General features: G+C 50.3%; 3 protein-coding genes across 3 annotated transcripts in view; all 3 read right to left on the bottom strand.

Moving 5' to 3' along the window:
* The window catches only part of otol1b (otolin 1b), a 2,117-nt gene extending 1,498 nt beyond the window's left edge, over positions 1 to 619 (bottom strand). Inside the window, exon 1 of the mRNA XM_084674834.1 lies at positions 217 to 619. Coding sequence (XP_084530960.1) covers positions 217 to 619 — 403 coding nt within the window. The remainder of the gene's footprint in view (positions 1 to 216) is intronic.
* An 8,676-nt stretch (positions 620 to 9,295) lies between these two features.
* Positions 9,296 to 9,624, bottom strand: sptssb (serine palmitoyltransferase, small subunit B). Its single transcript, XM_084674833.1, has one exon. It carries the CDS (start codon positions 9,515 to 9,517, stop codon positions 9,296 to 9,298), a length of 222 nt encoding a protein of 73 aa, XP_084530959.1. The 5' UTR covers positions 9,518 to 9,624.
* A 3,996-nt stretch (positions 9,625 to 13,620) lies between these two features.
* nmd3 (NMD3 ribosome export adaptor) lies at positions 13,621 to 24,485 on the bottom strand. Its single transcript, XM_084673520.1, has 15 exons — positions 24,434 to 24,485; positions 23,929 to 24,000; positions 23,541 to 23,675; positions 23,013 to 23,109; positions 22,647 to 22,727; positions 21,653 to 21,781; positions 21,252 to 21,342; positions 20,085 to 20,163; positions 19,348 to 19,444; positions 18,106 to 18,223; positions 16,910 to 17,055; positions 15,927 to 16,039; positions 15,337 to 15,409; positions 14,353 to 14,530; positions 13,621 to 14,041 (listed from the first exon to the last, which is right to left on the bottom strand). The coding sequence occupies exons 2-15, from the start codon at positions 23,970 to 23,972 to the stop codon at positions 13,908 to 13,910; spliced, it is 1,515 nt and encodes a 504-aa protein (XP_084529646.1). The 5' UTR covers positions 23,973 to 24,000; positions 24,434 to 24,485; the 3' UTR covers positions 13,621 to 13,907.
* Positions 24,486 to 25,027: the final 542 nt, after the last annotated feature.

The following is a 25,027-nucleotide window of genomic DNA, read 5'->3' as shown; positions in this document are numbered from 1 at the left end:
ATACAGACCAGAACAGACCAACCAACGTTTGTACAGCTCATTAGATGCATGCCGTTTACTGTTCCTGTACTCTGACCACCGAACTACTGTAGAACTACGCACTTCTGATCCTCGGTCTTCAACTGTGCTTTCGACATGCAGTGTCTCTATGTCACTTTGGAGAAGTCTGGTAAACCTCTGAAATGTCAGATGTAATTTCTTAAAGGGTCTGCGTACCTGGCGGCCCCTTCTCTCCCCTGGGCCCCCGTGGGCCTCTCTCAGGAGGGCAGCACTCGCAGAAGTTGAAGTAGCACTCGTTATAATCCAGTGTGTAGTTCTCCTGCCCGCCACCGGGGGGCCCTGTGGTCTCAGTGTAGTAGTCCGGGAAGAGGTCGCTGGGGAAGGTGGTGCTGTCCGTGGTGGCAAGGGGAATCATGGGAACTGTAGTCACCGGTACCTTGTGTGTCTTGGGGGTGCTGGTGGTGGCCAGGGGGTGCATGGTGGTCTGGGGCTGGTCCCGGTACACACCTGGTTTCTTTGTGTACTGGTACTTGGGTCTCTGTGTGGTTTTGGCCACAACGCTGGACGCTGTGAGTGCTACCATGGCGACAGCAAGGAGGACGCGGTGACTGAAGGTCATTGTTGTGGTTGACGGGGATCTGAGGAGGGTGTCGTGTGCAAACTGTTATCGATTTTACACAGTCACTGTTCACTGCTTCTCTCTCCTCTCACTCTCTACCACTCTCTCCCTCTATCTACTTCTCTCTCTACCACTCTCTACCTCTCCCTCTCTTTCTCCCTCTCTCTACTTCTCTCTCTACCACTCTCTCCCACTCTCTCTCCCACTCTCTCTCCCTCTCTCTCTCCCACTCTCTCTCTCCCACTCTCTCTCTCCCTCTCACTCTCCATTGCTGCCGTCAAACACACCTGCACTGTCCTGCTCTTTACTGCCTGTTCCTTACTGCCTGCTCACAGAGGCACATGGCACAACAGACCAGACACAACAGACCAGACACAACAGACCAGACACAACAAACCAGACACAAAAGACCCCTGCAGCAGTGGTGAAGACTCACCCGGTTGTGGCAAGCACCTCTGGTCCTCTAGTCCTCTCAAAGTTACCGTGGTGACTGCAGACAGAGCTTTCAGCCTCCCTCATATCTGCGCTGCTCTTTGATGCAGAATCATCCCGACCAATGAGGAAGCTGAACCCCTTCGATGCCAGAATATTCTCACCAATGAGTGGTCTGCGAGGAGGGAGGGGGGAGGTTTCCACCAATGAGTGGTCTGTGAGGAGGGAGGGGGCAAGGTCCGAAACCCAACCACATGCTAATCTGAGGAGGACTGGAGCAGGCCCAAGCAGAACACCGCTCCCGCCCTGTTCTCTGTACTCCTGTTGTGTAAAAGGTGCTTTTGTGACACGGGATACAGCGACCGCCAGGAGCTCTCCTTCGCTGTGGGGCTTGCCGGCAGTGAGGGCCGAGGGCAGCGGGTCATCCGATCCTGGAGGAATGCCTGCAGCTACCCAGCCTCCTGGCCTGTTACCCAGCCTCCTGGCCTGTTACCCAGCCTCCTGGCCTGTTACCCAGCCAGCGTGCTCTTAGTCTGGGCCGGGAGCCAGGCGGGCCGGGGTCTAGCGGAGGGCAACGCTGCTCTCACCACACACACTGGGAACAAGCCACCGCAACACCTTGGCCCATCACCGGGGCTCCCGTTCCTCCGAGACTCCCGCGTCTTGTAGGGAGGGCTCCATGGAGATGTTGTACTGCTCTAAATTGTGTATTCTTTTAAGTAAAATCATTTTAACCTGTTGTCAGACTGGTATTGAACACCTGTGTGTTCCTCCATTAGCCCAGACCATCTCACAAAATAGCGACAAACAAGTACGTCCAAAACAAGGTAGAGAATGTGGACCAACAATTGTTTCAAGAATATTTTGTTTGTGCCACAAACTTGGACAGATGTATGAGCAAGAGTCAAAATTCAAAATTCAAAATTTGTTTCTCCAGAAACGTCTCAACAAGAAACCATAAATTGGGTCTCAACTTACGCTAAACTAGTTACCAAGAACTGAAGCACAGAGCAGGGTCTTTGTATATCATTACCTTCTCCTTGAGGAACTTCCAGGGACAGCTTTAGTCTAAAGAGCACTGATAATCTCAACAGTTAGTAAACCTGAGATGTTGCTAAGGGAAACAGCTACTCTGTCTGATCCAGGGCCTTGCACTGTCACTGTGACTAACGCTCTACTCATGCATCCATGAAGACAAAACTCCCATGGATTGTGTCTGAAGGATTAGGAATATATAGGGTTAGTTAGGAATAGGGTTAGTCAGGAATGGGTTAGATTGGTTAGATCTAGCTGTAACAGGCAGCTTCGTCCAGGAACTAGCGAGCGGAGGAATCGCTTGGCTGGTCAAAGACCTTCACCCCCCTTCCTTCACCCCCCTTCCTTCACCCCCCCTTCACCCCCCCAGAGATCCATGTCACCATGTCAACCAGAACCAAGCAGAAAGAAGGGAAACAAGAGAGGGAATCAGAGAGGAGAGAGCGGGAGGGAGGCCAGCAGAGAATGAGAGAGGGAGACAGAGAGAGGGAGACAGAGAGAAGAAGGGAGAGAGAGAGAGAGATAGAGATAGAGAGAAGAAGGGAGAGAGAGAGAGAGAGAGAGAGAGAGAGAGAGAGAGAGAGAGAGAGAGAGAGAGAGAGAGAGAGAGGGAGGGAGAGGGAGACAAAGAGAGGGAGACAGAGAAGAAGGGAGAGAGAGAGAGAGAGAGAGAGAGAGAGAGAGAGGGAGGGAGAGAGAGAGAGGGAGGGAGAGGGAGGGAGATATAGAAGGAGAAAAGCAGAGATTTAGAGATAGATGATCCTCTCTTCCCTCTCTCCCTTCCTTCTCTCGCTCTGTTCCTCTCAGACTTTCAACTTTCAACTTGATTTATCCTTACAAAGGTAATTAGTGTGCAGCAGGGGTCAGAAACACATACACAGACACAGAACAACATTGCCAAATGCCAACAACATTACACAACACAGGAGACACATTGGAGACACACCTTTCCCCTAACTTAATGACAGGGTCCGATTGGGCACAGTAGACACTACACACTTACACACACGCTCTGACACACATAAACAGAGGGGGGGTAGGTTGCACCCACACACACAGAACACACCCACAAACACACACATACAGAACACATGCACTCCTCTGTGTGTAAGTGTGTAGCATGCTGTGTGTTAGTAAATGCATGTGTGCATGTATGTGTGTGTGTTTGCATGTGTGTGTGTGTGCATGTGTGACAAACAATTTACAGAAGCCCTATCTAATCTGTTACCTTGCTTAGTAATTGAACGTTCCCTCATCCAGCAGAGTGACTGTGATCCTGCCTCCACACTCCACCTGGCCCCCTGAGACAGGCCCACACAGAGCCCTGCTTGTTCCCCTGCAGCATCTTATCCTCTGAAATCTAGATACCCGGGAATTAGCAACTAATGACTCTGGCATCAATATCTCAAGATGGATGTGGAGTCCTTCCCTGGAAAATCGTCATTTCATCTTGGCATGCTCTTGTTTACGAATGTCCAAACATTGCAGGTTTTTAAACGTTTGGAGGAATGGAAATGTGTGTCTTCCTGGTGCTGTCTGTGTGTCTGTGTGTGTGTGTGTGGGGGGGGGGGGGGGGTGAGTGGGGATGGGAGGGGTGTAGTGGTGTGTGGGGGGGCTGACTGCGGATGGGGGGAGGAGGTGTAGGGGTGTGTGGGGGGGCTGGGTAATGAATCCCTCCAGGTGTGTTCATGTGTGAAGCTCCTGGTCAGCTGTGACTACTCTGGAGGCTTTTACTCAACAGTCTGCTAGTCTTACAGGGGACAGGGGGGGGGGGGGGGTGAGAGGGAGAAAGGACCAGAGACCCAGACTCCCCAGAGACACAGAGGGGTGCCTGTGTAGATTGATGCCCCAAGGTTTGACCCTTCGGGATGGGCTAGACTGGGGTTGCGGCCGGGGCTGGGCTGGGGCCGGGGCTGGGCTGGGGCCGGGGTTGCGGCCAGGGCTGGGCTGGGGCCGGGGCTGGGGCCGGGGCTGGGGCCAGGGCTGGGCTGGGGCCGGGGCTGGGGCCGGGGCTGGGGCCAGGGCTGGGCTGGGGCCGGGGCCGGGGCCGGGGCTGGGGCTGGGGCCGGGGCTGGGCTGGGGCCGGGGCTGGGCTGGGGTAGGTTTGGTTTTGGGGCTGAGAGTGAGGCAGAAGCAGAGGTAGGAGAGCAGGGGGGCAGGGGGGTAAATTAGGTCAACGGGACGAGGGGAGGGAGGTGGAATGGAGGGGGGGGGAGGAGTGGGAGGGGGGGGGGGAGTGGGAGGGGTTTTCATGGCCAGGTAAGCAGTGAGCCCAAGAAGATTTGATACCAGCCCCCCTCCCTCTTCCCTCCCCCTCCCCCCAGGGGTACGGTAGCAGGGCTTCTGCTCAGGTGTAGTCCTCCTAATGGACTCCATGGCCCTGTGAAGACTTCAATTCATCCAGGAACCATTAGAAAAGCCTTTAAAAGAAACTCCTAGAATTTTACACACTCTCTGTCTCTATCTCTCTTTCGATCACGCTCTTTCTCTCTCTATATTCCCTCCCTTTCTGTCTATTTTTCTCTCCCACTACCCCCTTTCCCTCCCTCCCTCCCTCCCTCCCTCCCTCCCTCCCTCCCTCCCTCCCTCCCTCCCTCCCTCCCTCCCTCCCTCCCTCCCTCCCTCCCTCCCTCCCTCCCTCCCTCCCTCCCTCCCTCCCTCCCTCCCTCCCTCCCTCCCTCCCTCCCTCCCTCCCTCACCAGCCACTGGGTTCAGAGTTGATAACAGTAAAAGCTAGAAGTCCACCAACGGGCAACTGTTCTATTCTGGTAAAAGGCAGAAGGTCTTAGGCAACACATATGTCATGTCTTTAGTAAATATTTGTGTTGATACAGCAAGAACTGAGTTGTAAACTATCATCAAAAACACAAACCACAATCTAAAACATTTGTTGTTTTTGTTGCAATGCTAAGTGTATCTGTTTGTGTGTATGCATTTATGTGTGTATGTTTAAAACCATGCTTGTGTGTTTTTGAGTGTGTGTGTGTTTGACTGTGTGTGTTTGAGTGTGTGTGTGTGTGTGTTTACATTTGTCAGGGTATTCATGCTCTGTTGCATTTCGTTTAAGATATGAGCTGTGTTAGGACTCTCTCACACACACACACACACACACACACACACACACACACTCATGCTTGGCAGAGCTGTGTGTGCAGTCAGACCATCATGATCCTCAGATCCAGAACATGGCTGCACCTCAGATCCAGAACATGGCTGCACCTCAGATCCAGAACATGGCTGCACCTCAGATCCAGAACATGGCTGCACCTCAGATCCAGAACATGGCTGCACCTCAGATCCAGAACATGACTGCACCTCAGATCCAGAACATGGCTGCACCTCAGATCCAGAACATGACTGCACCTCAGATCCAGAACATGGCTGCACCTCAGATCCAGAACATGGCTGCACCTCAGATCCAGAACATGACTGCACCTCAGATCCAGAACAGGGCTGCACCTCAGATCCAGAACATGGCTGCACCTCAGATCCAGAACATGACTGCACCTCAGATCCAGAACATGGCTGCACCTCAGATCCAGAACATGGCTGCACCTCAGATCCAGAACAGGGCTAAGGAGAGATGAACACCTTCAGACTGAACAACGTCAAAGCTCATTTCACTCGTTAGACATTATCATCTTAACTAAGGAATGATTTGTCATGGTACACAGTACATGTGTGCACACACTACCCTCCCCATCCCCCCCCCCCCACACACACACACACTACCCTCCCCATCCCCCCCACACACCACACACACACTACCCCCCCCATCCCCTAGCTAATCTTGTGTGATTGTTTTCCTGCCTATCACAGTTGAAGCTGAACAGCTGAACAATGCCTTTCCTCGTTGCCTGGGTCAGTGTTTGTGATGCAACACAACCTCTTTGCGTGTTAGACTCTGTGTTCACTGGTTTTCAGTTACACATTGTGTAAAACTTGACATAAACACTTTAGAGGACTTCCTTGTAAACTGAGCCTTTGTTTCTGTTTGTGTTTCCAGAGTTTCATTCCCTTAGCAGGGGTCTGTTCCATAAGGCCGCTCAAAAAAGCAAGACTTAAAGTCCTAAACCAGACTTGAATAAGTTTAATTAGTCAAGCGGGGCTAAAGCGGTTCCATAAAGGCCAATTTCAGCTCACGCAGTCCTACTAATTCAAGTCAGATTTAAGTAGTGAAGCTAATTGCGCGTGCACCCTATTCTTAAGCAGCCCGAGAGGTAAAACATGGATCATACAATCCACCACAGCAAAAGCAATGCACACGGCCACGTGACCTCTTCCAGAAAGAACCCGGAAATGAGATTCTGCAACTTGGGATGTTAGATTGAGATATAGGCCGATGCCTGATGCCTAAAAATTTGAAATCACAAACTAACATCCATACATTTAACGGCTATGGTGTGTAGCCTATCAAAGCATTGTTCATCATTGTTTAATGCATTAAGGCCATTGCACACTGAGTCCGAAATTCGTATCCGAAATGTTTGCACGTAAAAAAATTAATATGACCTCACGTCATGTCAATCGCGCTTACACACTGCCTCTGAAACTTTTGTCCGTCAAAATAAAGTTCTGATCGGGTTCGATTTTCTGCGTTTCCGCATCCATAACCAGCATTTTGATAGGGTCTTTGGAAAGCCACCAAATGTTGAGTCTGACGATTGCGAAAAAAACACATAGGAACATTTCGTACTCAGTGTGCAAGGGACTTTAGGCTAAATGTTGTCGCCTATGTAGGCTATTTAAGTAGATTTTCTTTCAATGTTAAACATATTGAACTGATGAGAATAAGAAAATGAGAATGTCTGTGGTAAATCATCGTTTTCCCGTTGGGTCAGTGTTACAGGGATGTCTGGTTAAGCACCAAGTCACGCTAAGCCTGACAGTTAGTCTGACCCTGACCAGACTAGTTTTGTAGCCTAAGTTGCCATAGTAACCGAGTTCAAACTACTTTGAGCTAGCTTTATGGAACCAAACTAGAAATGAGTCCGACTAACTGACATAAGTCCGGCTTATTCGGTAAACTCGCTTTTTGGAACAGGCCTCAGGTGCTTTTCCTCAAAGCAGCATATAGATAGAAACACTGTAGAGTCACCTGATCTGGATCAGCATTTTTCATTCATTACGAATAATGAGAGAAGAGGAGAGAAGAAGAGAAGGACAGGAGAGAAGGAGAGGCTCTGATTCCTCCGCCTGGTGAAGAACAGGTTTGATGAGTTTGTCTCCCTGTGATCCCAGGGGGTAGCATTGGAGTACACACACACAACACACAACACACACACATACATGGACAACAACCACAAACATTCAACAGACTCACCCACGTATAGATACAGTCTGCTCATGGTCAATGAAGAGTTTTCAAAAGAAAAGGAGTTAGTTTTTATATCACAAAAACCTTCATTCAGATGTGTGAAATGGCTTTATTTCTAAATAATTATGGTTATTCTTATCCTGTACGTAAAAAGAATACATATTGAGTAAATAAATTGTCCACTGTAATGCTCAGTGTGTTTACCAATCCGGATTCAAGCTGTCAGAAATGTTTGACCATTAATGATTAGGCAACAACGAAATAAAATCACAATAAAATTATATTTTAAAAGAATTTTCAATTTTTAAAAAGTTCAGCAGTGCATGTGAAAAAAATTACATAAATACAATCATTGTAACCAGCCAAACTTTACAAGTGCAAATATATGTACAAATTACATAAAAAATAAACGTGAAGTTAATCAAGTGAAGCCTTAATCAGGAAGTGACATAACCCAGCCTCAGGTGTGAAAGACAGAAAAAGGAAGTCGATGTTTCAAAGTGTCTCGTCTGCGCTTCTGTGAGCCATGACATGTACAACAGGAGCAGAGGCACACAGCCAATCACCAACACTGTGTCTCATTAAGGCAGCCAATCACCGGCACTGTGTCTCATTCAGGCAACCAATCACCGGCACTGTGTCAAATTCCATTGTTCTCCAGGGAGCAGAGTAGCTATTGTTGACGCCTGGTTAAGGACCAAGCCTAGTCTGGCTCTGTGTTAACACTGGATCAATATTGACTCATTCTCCTGACTCATTCTAAAGCAGCAGGAGAACAATAGGGCATACTCAGGAGGGATGAACACAAGAAGGAGCTGAGTCCCTGGAAGAGGGGTGAGGGGTCAGGGTGAGGGGTCAGGGTGAGGGGTCAGGGTGAGGGGTCAGGGTGAGGGGTCAGGGAGAGGGGTCAGGGAGAGGGGTGGACCTGAGGTCAGGGTGAGGGGTCAGGGGTCAGGGTGAGGGGTCAGGGTGAGGGGTGGACCTGAGGTCAGGGTGAGGGGTCAGGGTGAGGGGTCAGGGTGAGGGGTAAGGTCTGGTAAAAACATTGTGTTGCCTTTGCAGAAGCGTTATTCACAAATGGGAGGGACTCGAACCTGAGGTTCGCAGGTTCAAATCCACGCTGGACTATACATCTCTTGGATAGAAGCGTCTGCTCACTAAACAAATTACAGCTGGGGAGGTTGGTGTTAAAGCACAGGTGCTTTGATTCTTCTAGAAGATTCTGCCTAGACGTCTTGCATCTCAGACTCAAACCGCTGCGTTGATATTGTCTTGGTGGAAATGGGGAGACAGGAGATTGAGGGAAGGAGAGGAAGGGGGGGAGGATGAGAAGGAGAGGGAAGAGAGTGAGGAGAGGCAGGGTGAGGAGGGGGAGGAGGGACTGAGAAAGCTGGGAGGGTTCAGGGAGAACAGGTCAGTTATCTGTCCTCTGCCCCCTTCTCTCCCCCCCTCCCACTCTCTCCCCCCTCCCTCTCTCTCCCTGCCTCTCTCTCCCCCCTCCCTCTCTCTCCCTGCCTCTCTCTCCCCCCTCCCTCTCCCCCCCCTCCCTCTCTCCCCCCCCCTCCTTCCCCCCCTCCCTCTCTCCCCCCCTTCCCTCTCTCCCCCTCCCTCTCTCCCCCTCCCTCTCTCCCCCCCCCCTCCCTCCCTCTCTCCCCCCCCTCCCTCTCTCACCCTCCCTCTCTCCCCCTCCCTCTCTCCCCCTCCCTCTCGCCCCCTCCCTCAGGTCATGAGTGTGATGGTGCTCTGGCTCCGCCCCCTCCCTCAGGTCATGAGTGTGATGGTGCTCTGGCTCCGCCCCCTCCCTCAGGTCATGAGTGTGATGGTGCTCTGGCTCCGCCCCCTCCCTCAGGTCATGAGTGTGATGGTGCTCTGGCTCCGCCCCCTCCCTCAGGTCATGAGTGTGATGGTGCTCTGGCTCCGCCCCCTCCCTCCAGCGCCAGCCGCACGTGCACGGGCACAAACACGTAGGAGGTGTAGATCACCATGGTTACGGCGGAGAGGAGGACAGAGTTAAACAGGTACTTCTCCCAGGGCTCCAGAACGTAGGTGCCGGTGACCAGCAGGTACTGGTAGTACAGCCACAACACAAGTTCCCTCAGGGTCTTATAGTCCATCCTGGTGAAGAGCTTCCAGCGAGGGGGGAGAGAGGGAGGGAGAGAGAGAGGGAGGAGGGAGAGAGGGAGAAGGGAGGGGGAGGAAGAGAGAGAGGGAGGAGGGAGAGAGGGAGGAGGGACAGAGGAAGACGGAGAGGGAGGAAGAGAGAGAGGGAGGAGGGAGAGCGGGAGGAGGGAGGGGGAGGAAGGAGAGGGAGGAAGAGAGAGAGGGAGGAGGGAGAGAAGGAGGGGAAGGAAGAGAGAGAGGGAGGGAGAGAGGAAGAGAGAGAGGGAGGAAGAGAGAGAGGGAGGAAGAGAGAGAGGGAGGGGGGAGAGAGGAAGACGGAGAGGGAGGAAGAGAGAGAGGGAGGAAGAGAGAGAGGGAGGAGGGAGAGAGGAAGAAGGAGAGGGAGGAAGAGAGAGAGGGAGGAGGGAGAGCGGGAGGAGGGAAGGGGAGGAAGGAGAGGGAGGAAGAGAGAGAGGGAGGAGGGAGAGAAGGAGGGGGAGGAAGAGAGAGAGGGAGGGAGAGAGGAAGAGAGAGAGGGAGGAGGGAGAGAGGAAGAAGAAGAGGGAGGAAGAGAAAGAGGAAGAAGGAGAGGGAGGAAGAGAGGAAAAGTGTAGTGGGGCAGACAGCAGTGAGGAACACAAACACACACGTGAACTGTCAGTCATGTGGAAAGACTGTAAGAAGCATGTCTCACCCATCTTAAGTGTTGGATCAAAGCGACCAGTGTAAGATCAAAGCAGCAAAAAGGGACCAATCAGCATTCACACGCACACTCACACACACCCAATTAACAAAGCCTGGATTGATTAAATACACATTCCATCCATAATCTTGCCCGGGGCCATGAATAAAGTATCATAGAAACAGTTCGCATGGCACTTTGATTTTATTCTCAATACATACAAAGAAACCTACATCAACTGTACAATATCCAAGGTGACACACACACACCAGATTCACATGTACGTTCGTGATTCTATTTTTCGGTACAGTTATATAAATGTCATATTTCCGGAGCTGAAGTCAACATGCTGAACGACTCTGAGTCCTAATCTATAGCTGCCGCTCCGCTGTGGTGGAGTCGGTAACAAGTGACCGTCAGACAACCTTCTATAATAAACTTTGACAGTGACAGCAAGACAAAACATGCACTAGTTAGGCCCTAGAACGCACACTACGTGTATCCTTAAACAGAGGTTGGTCGGGGCCGCAAGGTTTAGTAGACAACCGTACTATTTTCGCATGCTGACAACTCAGCTAAAACTAGCTAGATGTTTAGGCCTACATGTGAAACATAGCCTACGTTGTATGTTTATCTTTTGACATGAGCATACAGTTTATCCCCACCACACGATTACTACTGGTCACACATGTCCAGTCCACCCACATCCATGAGTGTGGATGTTGAGGGTTGTTTCGCATTACTGTGTCATGATCAGGTAAGCTACGGATACTAAACCGTAACAGACACTGTCAATGAACCAAGAAACATGTGTCAAAGCTCATTCAATAACTGTGAAAGATGTCAGTTATGCGAGGCACATTCAATTTTGCGACAATGACTAGGTTATTTTATTCGGCTAAACTCACCTCTGCCAAGCCACTAGCTTTAGGCCTACAGACACTATTTGCAATTTGCACAAGATGCTAAAGTTTATTGCGGTTATTCTGGTCCGTTGCTTGGTGTAGCCTACAGGAACATCTTGCCTACCTGTTGGTGTGTAGCATACATCAGGTGGCACAGTCCATCAGATGCACACCACACCCCCTAACCACGCCCCCTAACCTCCCACTGCGTTGCCAGGTCCGCGGTTTTCCCGCGGAATTGGGCTACTTTGTGTTGCCGCGGGTTGAATTTTTTGTCCTCTGGTTTGGTACCTTTTTAGCATGCAAATTACATTCATATTAAAAAAAAAAAATCTATATTTTAAATGAAATAATTTATTTATGCCCAAATCCTACCAAACTGACTCCAGATCAGCACATACACACATGGACATGGGGCACGCCCACATACACACCTGCACTGTGCGTGTGCACACGTGCCTAATGCTCTCAGTCTCCAGAGAAAACCTCCTGAAAACTCATATTTTGAGTTCTTATATTGGGCTGGTTTTTGGGCTGGTTTTATTGGCCATTGGGCTGGTTTTGTTAAACAGACCTGGCAACCCTGCCTACACCTGCTGTATCGCCTCACGCAGATCGATTGTTCGTCTCTGATCTTTGATTGTTCAGGTTAACGATGCATACAGATCTTAACTCTGGTCTCTAAGCAGTCGCTGCTGCACATCACAGATGCTGTCCGAGCTTACAGACGGTGACTAGGTATTAGGTTAGCCACAGCTCCACATCAACCATGCAGACGGTTTCACTCCTTAACCTACCGGGCACTAAACATTAACATGGGATCCCACGGTTACGGTAAAGTTACACAGACAGCGCGCACGGGACCTTTCGAAACCCACACTCACTCCCCCCGTTCCTCATAGCCCCCATTTTCTCGCCCATCATGCGCACTATGCAACGGTTTAACGAGCCTACAGGTAAGCCCTTTTTTAAGCGGATATTTTTGTTACTTGTATTTCTCCATTATGAAGAAAGTGCATAATAGGCCACATACAAACAAATATCTGTTTTATAAAATATTAGTGATGTTACGCTCGATACCGTGTTCACGAAGTGGTATCGACCTTTCAAAACAATTGGTACCGATACAAACGTGTCGAGCGTGGCTTCAAATGGGAAAAAAACACGTGATCTGAGTCGAAGTGTCAGTGACGTCCGAAGCAGCTGAGACACACGCCATTTTATTCAAACGCTTAAAAAGACATCAGAAATCAATAATATTTGTAGGTTATAGAGAGGAGACAGAGGCCTATTTACAGACGCTATAGAATACATTCATTGACAGAGCCAGAGATACAGATAGATTGCCAGAGCTAGATAGACAGAGATAGATACAGATATGAGATAGTAGGTGTACACTAGCCTGGCTCTGCCCTCATACGTACTTCCGCTCAATTTGGATTTTGCTTCTGTACTAGGTCTGGGAGCTTGACTTTGAAGTCGGTTTTCAGAAACACATTTTTTGTAGGTCCAAGAACATTCCTTGCTGAGTTTTGTTGGTGGCCATGATGTTGTGGCCCTCCTCCCCACGGGGTTCTGGAAAAGTTTGATTTTCCAGCTACGGCAGCTAGCTCCGTTACAGTAGTGGTGAAGGAGTTGGCTAAGGCGAACGCTTGCGATTGGTTATGGCAAATCAGAGTGGCTCTGGGCGGATCCAATAGTTTTAAACTTCAACAGAGGACCCGCCTTCAAGGAAGTTAACGTTTGTCGATGGAGAGATCCAAGACCCTCTGTACAAATGAAATGTACGAGGGTCTGGTTAGGACCAGGCTAGGTGTACACAAGCACATAGCCTACATCTTTCTTTAGGCCTAGTTTTACCTGCCTTCAAATGTGGCCATCCCTTTCCCAGTTACAAAAGCATGTTCCAAAACCTCAACTGCTAGCTTACATTATCATATAATAATGTATCAATTGATTAAATAATAAATAATTAGTGACCATGTGGAATAATCACAATAAAGTCACATAAGAATTGTATTTTATGTACAGGGCTGTAGGCCTGAAACAGTGATTACCAGTTATCACTAGACACATCTGGTTCATTAATCTGGTCCAAAGCACCCCTTGTGTGGGCACTTGTACATGCAAGACTAAAGGTGCCTACAAAATTAACATCACAAGTTCTTGCGGCTTGTAACTGTATAGTGGAGACATGGTAATTGACATATGGCACCTGGTAAACACACTACTCCTTAGCTCAGTGGTTCCCAACCCTGGTCCTCAGGACCCCCTGTCCTGCATGTTTTAGATGTTTCCCTGCTCCAACACACCTGATTCAAATGACTGGTCGTTAACAGGCTTCTGCAGAGCTGGATAACGACCCAGTCATTTGAATCAGGTGTGTTGGAGCAGGGAACCATCTAAAACATGCAGGACAGGGGGTCCCGAGGACCAGGGTTGGGAACCACTGCCTTAGCTGACCTCTAATACTGTTTAAGTGGATCAGAAATGTGTAGTTCTATCTGCTTGATTGGTATGTCACCATGAGTCAAATAAAAATAAAGTTTAATGTGCAGTGTTCCTTCCTCCTCACAAAGCACATTCTGATCCCAGATCAATAAAAGAAACAAAACAAACTAGATAACATGACGAGGTGAATATTTTATTTGATAGCCTCCTCCCTCCCTCCCCCCTCCCATCCAAACTCTTCCCTTTATTCTACACCCTTGTGAGTATTTTAGCCAATCATCTCTTTTCTCTCAGTCCGAGACAGACGGCAGCAAGGCTGATAAGACTACTGAGTCTGTCTGGTGGTGTAAGAGGGATCCTGATTGGCTAGTCAGTCATCATATCCGCCCCGTCTCCACCGGTGGCGTCTGATAGGCTGAGCTCCTCCAGCATCTCGGCCAATGAGATTCTCGGAGCACCTTCGTCATCTGTGTCGCTCTCCACGGCGATCTTGGTCGGGTCTACAGGAACAACAAGGTGAGTTAGAGACGCCGTCATACAGTTAGAGACGCCGTCATACAGCTTCTGTGGTGGTTCCGCCCCCGTTCCCCCCCCCCCCCCCCCCGTTCCCCCCCCCCCCCGTTCCACCCCCCCCCCCGTTCCCCCCCCCCCCCCGTTCCACCCCCCCCCCCGTTCCACCCCCCCCCCCCCCCCCCCGTTCCCCGTTCCACCCCCCCCCCGTTCCACCCCCCCCCCCCGGTTCCGCCCCCCCCCCGGTTCCGCCCCCCCCCGGTTCGGCCCCCCCCCCGGTTCGGCCCCCCCCCGGTTCTACCTCTGAAGATGTTGACGTTCTTCCTGAGTGTCTCGTCATCCTCCAGGTCCTCCAGGAAGTCCTGGTACTGTCGCTCCTCGTCGCTGTCCCCAGCCTCGCGGTCCCTCTGCATCTCCTGCAGCTTCCAGTTCCTGCGCCGGGCTCTCCTGCTGCGGTCATAGCTCTTCTTAATCAGCACCTGGCAGCACACACACACACACACACCACGTTACAGCAGTGACTGTAACAGTGACACAATGTTTGGGAGTGTCTCGTTTTTATGATCAGTGACCTATGCTCTTTTGTAAAGCTCTCTCTTGGAAGTCGCTTTGGATAAAAGCGTCTGCTAAATGAATAAATGTAAGTAACTGGAGCCTGATCATGGCATCCAGTTTCTGGTTTGGGTCAGTCTGTTCAGTATTGAACACAGCCACTAGAGGGAGCCACAGGAACGTGCCGTTTTCTCCAAGACCGACATGATGACATAATCAACAAACAAAAAAATGTTTGTGACAAGTTACTTATATGTGAAAATCAAATGACCAACACAAGGCTAACTACTGCTGCACAACCCAGGTGCTTAGTGACCAGCGTAGGTTCACAGCTGGAGCAGCTACACAAGCAGTCTCCTGGTAGAACACCCACAGTGTATCTAACAGACATTTTACCTTTTTTAACTGCGGTCAAACGCTCTAACCACTGAGCTCAAATAATCCCTGATGATGATGATGATGATGATGGAGGAGTTCAAATGTGATAATATAGATCAGTGGTTCCCAACCCTGGTCCTCGGGACCCCCTGTCCTGCATGTTTTAGATGTTTCCCTGCTCCAACACACCTGATTCAAATGAATGGTCGTTAACAGGCTTCTGCAGAGCTGGATAACGACCCATTCATTTGAATCAGGTGTGTTGGAGCAGGGAACCATCTAAAACATGCAGGACAGGGGGTCCCGAGGACCAGGGTTGGGAACCACTGATCTAGATGATGGAGGACGGTCTCACCACGTCAGGTACATGGTGGGGGTTCATCTTGTTCATAAACTCATCGTTGACGTTGGAGTTGGCGAAGTCAAAGCTGAAGAGGATCAAAGTCACTTTTAACACTGTAGCCACAAACTCACTGTTTCTACCCTCCATCCCCCCCTACCAGCCCAGACCTAACTGCCCCCCTACCAGCCCAGACCGTGCTGCCCCCTTACCAGCCCAGACCTAACTTCCCCCCTACCAGCCCAGACCTAACTGCCCCCCTACCAGCCCAGACCTAGCTGCCCCCCTACCAGCCCAGACCCAACTGCCCCCTTACCAGCCCAGACCTAACTCCCCCCTACCAGCCCAGACCTAACTGCCCTTCTACCAGCCCAGACCTAACTCCCCCCTACCAGCCCAGACCTAACTCTCCCCTACCAGCCCAGACCTAACTGCCCTTCTACCAGCCCAGACCCAACTGCCCCCCCTACCAGCCCAGACCCAACTGCCCCCCCTACCAGCCCAGACCCAACTGCCCCCCTACCAGGCCAGACCCAACTGCCCCCCCTATTAGCCCAGACCTAACTCCCCCCTACCAGCCCAGACCTAACTGCCCCCCTACCTACCCCAGCACCAGGTCTCCGATGTTCAGCAGGTGTCCCAGGAAGGTGCGACAGTGGTACTGCTGACTGGTGTTCATCTCTGAGGTCTTCTGAACCCACACCTCTGCCAGGGAGTGCTGCACTCACCAGGGGGAAGGAGGAGAGGGGAGAGGGAGAGGAAGAGGAGAAGGGGGAGAGGAGGAGAGGGGAGAGGGAGAGGAAGAGGAGAAGGGGGAGAGGAGGAGAGGAAGAGAGGGGAGAGGGAGGAGAGGAAGAGAGGGGAGAGGGAGGAGAGGAGGAGAGGAAGAGAGGGGAGAGGAGGAGAGGGGAAAGGAGGAGAAGGGGGAGAGGAGAAGGGGGAGGAAAAAAGAAGAGGAAAGACAAACCAGGATTAATGTAAGATATCTACAGATACCGTAGATATCTCTGTAAAGCCAGACAAGGGAACTACATTTAGTCATTTAGCAGACGCTCTTAACCAGAGCGACTAGAGCGACTAGATAAATGTTTGGAATCTAACAGCTTTTACATATGCCCTAATGCAGAGTAGCCTCTCCTCACACACACCCCTCCTCTCTCGCTCTCTCTCAATGTCTCTCTCTCTCAATGTCTCTCTCTCTCAATGTCTCTCTCTCTCAATGTCTCTCTCTCTCAATGTCTCTCTCTCTCAATGTCTGTCTCTCTAAATGTCTCTCTCTCTAAATGTCTCTCTCTCTAAATGTCTCTCTCTCTAAATGTCTCTCTCTCTAAGTGTCTCTCTCTCTAAGTGTCTCTCTCTCTCTCAATGTCTCTCTCTCTCAATGTCTCTCTCTCTCAATGTCTCTCTCTCTCAATGTCTCTCTCTCTCAATGTCTCTCTCTCTCAATGTCTCTCTCTCTCAATGTCTGTCTCTCTCAATGTCTCTCTCTCTCAATGTCTGTCTCTCTCAATGTCTGTCTCTCTCAATGTCTGTCTCTCTCAATGTCTGTCTCTCTCAATGTCTGTCTCTCTCAATGTCTGTCTCTCACCTTGTTTGACCTCAGTCCAGCTCCGGCTCCAAGCTTCTGGTTCCTGATGATGTCGATATCCATGACAATGAACTCCTCCAGTTGCCGTCGGTTACAGAGGCTGTTGAAGGGGTAGCGCCAGTAGGTGCTGCCATCCACCTCAGCAACTACAGAAAACACACACACACACACCCACACTGGACGTTAGATACGAGCGCACACCCCCACCCCTCTGGTGGGGTTTTGTGGGTGAGGATGGGTGCAGTTCAGTTGCATTTCATCAAGAGGTCCCTGGTTCAAATCCATCTGTACATTGCTTGGATAATGACATCTGCTAAATTAATACATTCTTATTATTTAGCAGGCACTTGTATCCAAAGGGGCTAACCTTAGAGGCTGAGCCCTAGAGGCTGAGCCCTAGAGGCTGAGCCCTAGAGGCTGAGCCCTAGAGGCTGAGCCCTAGAGGCTGAGCCCTAGAGGCTGAGCCCTAGAGGCTGAGCCCTAGAGGCTGAGCCCTAGAGGCTGAGCCCTAGAGGCTGAGCCCTAGAGGCTGAGCCCTAGAGGCTGAGCCCTAGAGGCTGAGCCCTAGAGGCTGAGCCCTAGAGGCTGAGCCCTAGAGGCTGAGCCCTAGAGGCTGAGCCCTAGAGGCTGAGCCCTAGAGGCTGAGCCCTAGAGGCTGAGCCCTAGAGGCTGAGCCCTAGAGGCTGAGCCCTAGAGGCTGAGCCCTAGCCTGGCTGCGTGTCACACCAGGATGTTCACAATCACCTTCAATATGCATCTAGCCTCACCTCTCACAGCCCATATGAATTAGCCTGTGTGTATGCCTGTGTGTGTATATCAGATAGAGGGCCAGGGAGTGTGTGTTCCTGCATGCCTGTGTGTGTGTGTGTGTGTGTGTGTGTGTGGGGGGGGGCTGGAGAAAGCAGCTGCTCTCCAGACACAGTGAGCTGTTTGGGTTCAGATCAGTCCAGAAGTCTGGAGCCCAGAGGAACGTTCATCACAGCATTCCAGAACATTCCAGAACATTCCAGTCAAGCATTTAACATGAAGCAGATGAAGGTGACACATCAGATGCAGCGACACACACCACACACACACACACACCACACACACGTAGCAGCAAGACATAGTGCTCATGGTCTAGAATGTCACGTCAATCATCTATTGTTTCTAAGGATTTGACTGAGGGCAGTTATTATGAAGAGTGTGTAACTTACTCTGCAGGGTGTTGGGATCGATGAGGTGGATGGAGCTTGTGACGCGTACACACACACACACCTGGCCCATGTTGCCCAGACTCTGCGCCAGGCGAGGAGAGAGACACACCACATTGTCCTGGGAGACGACACGCCCGGGGGGGGAGAAGTGTTAGACAACCTACCCCATTGCTGCCCTTCCCCCCCCCTCCCCCAGGACGAGCCCAGGCTGCTGTACAGGACTGGGCTCTGGGACCCCTCACACTCCAAACATCCACGATAACATCCACCAGTACATAGATTACTGCTTCAAACTGGCTACATCTGGGTTGCTAAGGGCACAATAGCCATTCACCAGTCAGTAGGCATTGTTTGCCACTATTAAGCAAGTATTCCATTTACCCCCCCCCCCCAACCGTGACTCTACAATGCTACTACTGTCCACAGTGGGGTTAGTGTGAATACTAGCTCGTTATCTCCACAGCGAACCAAACAAGGTCAAGCAGTCCTGGGCCAGAACACAGTCAGGTTATCGTCCCAGAGTTTACATCACAGTTTAATCCTTTAGCTGACCTTCATACTGCACTAAACAAACAACCCAGCAGGAGATCAAGGATCAGACGTGCTCAGTTGGAAGTTGGGATAGATGTCGTTCTGTGATAGTGGGGATGATTAGTTACTAAACAGGGAAGCAGAAATCAGTTTTGACAGTAGCAATTCACCTAAAGTAAATACCAAAATGATTACTTTTCATTACGTTTTAATACCGTTTGTGTGGGAACAGGAGTCTAACACCGTCAGGAGATGGTGGGAACAGGAGTCCTGTTACCCCTGTTCACAATCACAAACACCTCTGTAGGTCTAAATCAACCTTCCATCTGACACACACACACACACACACACACACACCTCCCCCCCATCTTCCAGACCCCCTAAACACACACACCCGACCCAGACCTGTCAGTGATCATCGATGAGGCTGGGGGCTGGGGGATGGGGGCTGGGGGCTGGGGGCTGGAGGCTGGGGGATGGGGGCTGGGGGCTGGGGGCTGGGGGCTGGGGGCTGGGGGCTGGGGGCTGGGGGATGGGGGCTGGGGGCTGGGGGCTGGGGGCTGGGGGCTGGGGGCTGGGGGCTGGGGGATGGGGGCTGGGGGCTGGGGGCTGGGGGCTGGGGGCTGGGGGCTGGGGGCTGGGGGATGGGGGCTGGGGGCTGGGGGCTGGGGGATGGGAGGGGGGACTGCAGTCAGGTGGGGGGGGCGGTACCTTGCAGACAGGAACAATCTCCATGGAGAAGGTGCTTTTGTAGTTGTAGGTGTTGGAGTGGATGTCATGGGAGATGAGACGCTGGGAAGTTTTTGACCTTCATCATAGAGGAGGGAGGGAGAGATGAGGGGGGAGATAAGAGGGGTGAGAGACAATGACAAAAAGAAGGAAGGATAATGGCATTTCAGAGGGTGAGAGAAAGAGAGAGGATTACAATGTTAGGCATTTCAAAGCTTCTAAACTGAATCTCAAGTATCTGTGCTTTACACAAGCTGCAGTCAGGCCAGCTGCAGTCAGGCCAGCTGCAGGATGGCCAGCTGCAGGATGGCCAGCTGCAGTCAGGCCAGCTGCAGGATGGCCAGCTGCAGCCAGGCCAGCTGCAGCCAGGCCAGCTGCAGCCAGGCCAGTAGCAGGATCCAGAGAAGCAGAGCAGATGAGCAGCACATGATCCCTGCTGCACGTGACTAGTGTGGTCTCGCTAACACGTGTTTCAGTATCATGTCAACATACATGTTGATCACAGGCTCAACACTCATCAAACTAACAACTCAACTCATAGGATCCTGGTTCAAAATCCCCCTGTCCATACGTCTGCTAAATGAACTCATTATTAAGTTGGCAGGAAGCTGATCAAACGAATCCTGGAGGATGATGGGAAGGTGTAGAGTAGAGGATGATGGGAAGGTGTAGAGTAGAGGATGATGGGAAGGTGTAGAGTAGAGGATGATGGGACACACCTGCATGGTACTGTACACTGGAGGAAGTCCACCATCTTCTGAGCATGCTGCTTGGTGCCATAGTAGAAGTCTATCCCATCTGAGAGTGGACGGAGGGGAGAAGAAGAGAGGGAGGGTGAGGAGAGGGGAAAAGAGGGGAAGGGGAGAGAGGGAGGGGAGTGGGGTAAGAGTGGAAAGGGAGGAGAGATGAGAGTAGGAACAGGAGGGAGGAAAGTAGAAGGAAAGTAGGAAGAAAATCTAAATCACACCTGTATGAATAAATCATCTGTCATTTAGGCTCCGCAACACGTGGCCTCCTCGCCCCCATCAGAGGGGGCATGCGGAGGCCACATGTCGGAGCCTCCTCAAGGCCACGTGTCGGAGCCTCCTCAAGGCCACGTGTCGGAGCCTCCTCAAGGCCACGTGTCGGAGCCTCCTCAAGGCTTTGAACTCGGAGCCGGAGAGATCATTTATAGGCCAGCGTCAGAAGTCAAGCTCTCAGACTAAACCCTCTCCAGTCCAGCACTCACCCAATACAATATTGGGTGGGGGAGGGAGATTGTGTGTCTGTGTGTGTGTGTGTCTGCATATAACAGAGTGTGTGCGTTTTTACCTCGAGTCAGGAAGCGTTGTTGTAATGCTGAACAGAATGCTGAACTCAGCATCAACTCTGTCAGTCTGCTGGGAACACTCTCTCTCTCGCTCTCTCGCTCTCTCGCTCTCTCTCTCGCTCTCTCTCGCGCTCTCTCTCGCGCTCTCTCTCGCGCTCTCTCTCGCGCTCTCTCTCTCTCTCTCTCTCTCTCTCTCTCTCTCTCTCTCTCTCTCTCTCTCTCTCTCTCTCTCTCTCTCTCTCTCTCTCTCTCTCTCTCTCTCTCTCGCTCTCTCGCTCTCTCGCTCTCTCTCTCGCTCTCTCTCGCGCTCTCTCTCTCGCTCTCGCTCGCGCTCTCTCTCGCGCTCTCTCTGTCCGTCACTCTGCTGGGAACATCAACTCCACAGATGCTCTATACGCACTATTTCTACGTCGCAATGGATAAAAGCATCCTCTGTACGATAAGTAGGCACAGGGGAAAGGCTTGCTACGCCCTGGAGCGTGCGAGAATCTCCACACTGCTGAGTAAAGCAGCTGTGAAGGTGTGGAGGCGTGGCGCAAGCTAGGTGTGGCGCAGGCTAGGCGTGGCGCAGGCTAACCGTGGGTCTCCTTGATGTTCAGGGCGTTCTGGTGCAGCTTGTGTTTGAGGATCAGCTGCTCCAGGTAGTAGAAGGTCTTCTTGTGACTCGTCTGGGGAAAAAGACAAGCAATACCAGTGTGATTAAACTCTGCTTTCAGCCTTAAAGTGTGATTAAACTCACTCCCTTCAGCGTTAAACCACCAACATCGGAACCTGAATATTAAAGTATCTGGTCAAATAAATGACCAGCAAAAGCCAGCTGTTGAACGAAACTCAATGTAATTACAGCCTCATCCCTCCCCTTCAGTATTTGTGAAAAGTGCTTCCAGGTGAAAACTTCAAGAAGTACCAGGAAAAGGAAGAGAAGGATAAGAAGGAGAAAGAGGAGAACAAACAGCTCTTGTCTGAACCCTCCAGTACCTTTTGTCTGACTTGCACCACGGAATTCCAGAAGTCCTTGGCTTCTATGCGATGACAGTCGTCACACATCTGAGACTGGATGACAAACTCCACCACAAACACCTGCTGCAGGATGGCTCCGTTCATCACCTGGGGGTTGGGGTACACACCACACACCATCTTATACCCCTGACCAGTAACTACAACTGGGTGGGTTTCAGATCTATTAACTTAATAATATGACCCAACAGGAAGTGGTCACAGGCACCGCAAAAAATCAGTCTTGTAGTTACTCTACGCTGGGGTGTGTGTGTAGCAGGCTAAATGGAAATCCCCCTGCCCCCTACACACACACACACACACACACACACAGGCACACACACACACACAGGCACACACACACACAGACAGGCTCTGTCTGAGCCTCAGACAAAAGGCTGGGCTGTAAGAGGCTCTGTGGTTCTCAGTAAAGGTCAGTGTGCTGAGGACAGCCGTGGACACATCCTGATCCAGAGACTTCAGCCCCTCACAACTTTAGACTCGAGTACACGGCTAGCAAGCTAGCTCCTCATTGTTTAAATCCCTAGACCAAGTACACCCTGTTTGCTAGCTAGCTCCTCGTAGCTTTAGACCTTGTACACACTGTTTGCTAGCTAGCTCGTCATAGCTTTAGACCTAGTACACACACTACAATGCTAGGTCTAGTACACAGCTGTATTTCTACAATGCTCCTTTCCCACACCCCTCAGATTTCATGTTGTCAATTGTTGCATATTCAGGTTTTTGCAATTGTATCTGAATCCTCACTGATTTATTAGTGAGGTGTTCCTGAGAAGACTCAAACCCTTCACTTGACATGTCTGCAGGGTACAGTAGTGTTGTGTTGATCCCTGGGGGGGAGGGGGGGGTTACACAAAGATGATGATTAACAAAGACCTGCTCCAGTTTCTAATCTGAGATCATCCCTTTTGTACCACTTGGTATAAATATCACTGTCCCACGCGTCTAATCTCACCTCTTTCTGGATGGTCACCTTCAGCTTGATTCTTTTGGAGTGGGGCTCCGTCCACAGGAAGCCAGCATCAATCAGACGCACCTGGGGTCGAGAGGTCAAACACAGGGTCAACGACTTTGGCCGTGCTCAACCTGACACTGCTATGCATGTCACGATAGATAAGTGTCTGCTAAAATAATAAAAGGTCAAAATAATCTCTCTCCTTGTCTCAGACAGGTGGACAGATGCTCTGTCATTACCTGACCTGTACAATGCAGAACAACACTGGGTGGTCTAAACACAGAGAGATGTCTCTTCTGATACAGGACAGCTTACACTGGTCCAGAAGACATGAGCGAGGATGGAGATGGACACACACAGACATACTTTGGTCATGGAGCCCTTGAGCTTCTTCAGACAGAGGCTCAGCAGTTCCCTGGACTCCAGAGCGCAGGATATCCAGGAGGCTGGTGGCTGCAGGTACCTACAGAACAAAGGCACCTTACATGTTTATCCATTCAGCACAAATCTGAAAGTTCATTCTAATTCAAGGATCAGAAGTGCAGAGTTTTAACAGTATGTTGATAGTCAAGAGTCAAGGAACGGTCTGCATTTACCAGACACAGTGTAAAGTAACATATCAGCTACCAGACACAGTGTACAGTAACATCTCAGCTACCAGACACAGTGTACAGTAACATCTCAACTACCAGACACAGTGTAAAGTAACATCTCAGCTACCAGACACGGTGCAACAATATATTATGACACATCAAAGACATCGCAACTACAAAATCAAATAGTAAAGTGCTATTGAAATGAAAATAACAGCAATGAAAATAACAGCATTGCATGTCTGCTAATGAATTAAGTGTACCTGGGGTGTTTATTTAAAGATTAGGGCTCGCTGCTCACCTCTCACACTGCTTGCAGAAGTGAACTGAGACTTGTTTGGGGATGCCCTCTGAGATGTCCACCTGGGTCCTGAGGCAGGACACGCACATGTTGGCGGGGTTGGGGGGGATGGGGACACCGCAGGTACAGCACAGGCTGGCACCGATGGAGAGCAGAGAGCAAAACGATTAATACTGGCTTTTAAACACATGGAAACGGGGGAGTGTTTACCAAAGCCGTACATCTATAGTGGTGTTCGACTTCATGGAGGGCCGGCGGCACCGACAGACGGCAGCAGCTGGCTGACTTAAAGCAGTGCATAAAGTCGAACACACCTAATGAAAGTAACATGTCCTGCTTCAAAATGACGCAGGACTCCAAAACCGTGTGCGTTCATGCACATACTCACATGTTTCCCTGGCTGCTCGTGGTTGGAGCTTGAATGTACTCCATCCTGGAAGGACGAAAGGACTGTTCTAATCTATAAAACAAAAGTCCGGACAAGTGTGACAAGAGTCACAACAACAATCGACCTGTAACTCATCCTAGTAACGTAGAAAAGTTAGGTTATTGTCATGCTGTCCACATCGACAACTTTTGTTTGCTAGTGACTAGTTGCTAACGGTACAACAATAACATAGATCACTGTACTTATATAATGTAGATATACCTTTTAAAAAGCTCAGTTTTTAAAGTAAATCTGACGATGGATCAAGCTAACACTAGCTACTCCACCCGCAGAAGAGTAAAATAACTAGATGACGACGTTAGTTAGCATGCTAACGACTAGCTACCGCTACATTCGGTCGCATTTCATTTTACATGTCATACATATAATGTAATGCAGTCACAGAGCTAACAACGCTTTATGTATCGTTTTATAACTCATCGGATGAATGCCAAACGATACTTACTGTAGTAACAAAAATAACTCAGTCCATCCGCACGTTGTGCGACTCCACGTTTCTGTACCAGGGAGCAGAAGGAGCAGCTTGATGACGTCAGGCAAGTATCTGTCACAAGAGGTGTGTTCGACTACATGCAGCACCGGCGGCGCCGACAGCCGGCTGCCTTGCAGCTGAGAATGCCATTGGCTGCTTCAAGTCAGCCGGGCTGCAGGTGGCTGCAGGCGACGCCGGCGCTGCATGAAGTCGAACGCACCTATTGACAGACTTCCAAACAAACCAACAAACTTTGTCCCTACAAAACAAATTGATGTTGAAGTTTAGATATTTAAATCGATTTTTTGCTATAATGCATATTTTAGATGGAAAAATTATGCCCCCAAAATATAATTTTGCTTTAGTTTTAACTCTCTTCTACATCACCAAATGTTCTTATAACGTCTGCAAAATTAGGCTTACCATGAAATAGAGTAAGTGTAACTCTCTTTGACTCGTGATTTATTTGTAACTTCTAATTCATTACCCGATTGAGACTTTCTGGAGTTCCGCCACCCTCGCTTTACCAAGTTTTATTCGTTTGACCCTCTGGTCTTTCCGTTAATC

Source organism: Hypomesus nipponensis, chromosome 15 (assembly GCF_054491055.1).
Source record: "Hypomesus nipponensis isolate SF chromosome 15, ASM5449105v1, whole genome shotgun sequence".
Classification (NCBI taxonomy): domain Eukaryota; kingdom Metazoa; phylum Chordata; class Actinopteri; order Osmeriformes; family Osmeridae; genus Hypomesus; species Hypomesus nipponensis.
Note: the sequence above shows the minus strand (reverse complement) of the source record. Positions and strands in the feature narration are given on the sequence as shown.

Coding starts and splice junctions, on each gene's coding strand:
- sptssb (XM_084674833.1), bottom strand. CDS start 9,517: ATGGACTATAAGACCCTGAGGGAACTTGTGTTGTGGCTGTACTACCAG.
- nmd3 (XM_084673520.1), bottom strand. CDS start 23,972: ATGGAGTACATTCAAGCTCCAACCACGAGCAGCCAGGGAAACAT. Junction 23,110..23,540: donor TTCTGCAAGCAGTGTGAGAG/GTGAGCAGCGAG, acceptor TTTGTTCTGTAG/GTACCTGCAGCCACCAGCCT. Junction 17,056..18,105: donor CGATCCCAACACCCTGCAGA/GTAAGTTACACA, acceptor TGTTTTCTGTAG/TTGCTGAGGTGGATGGCAGC.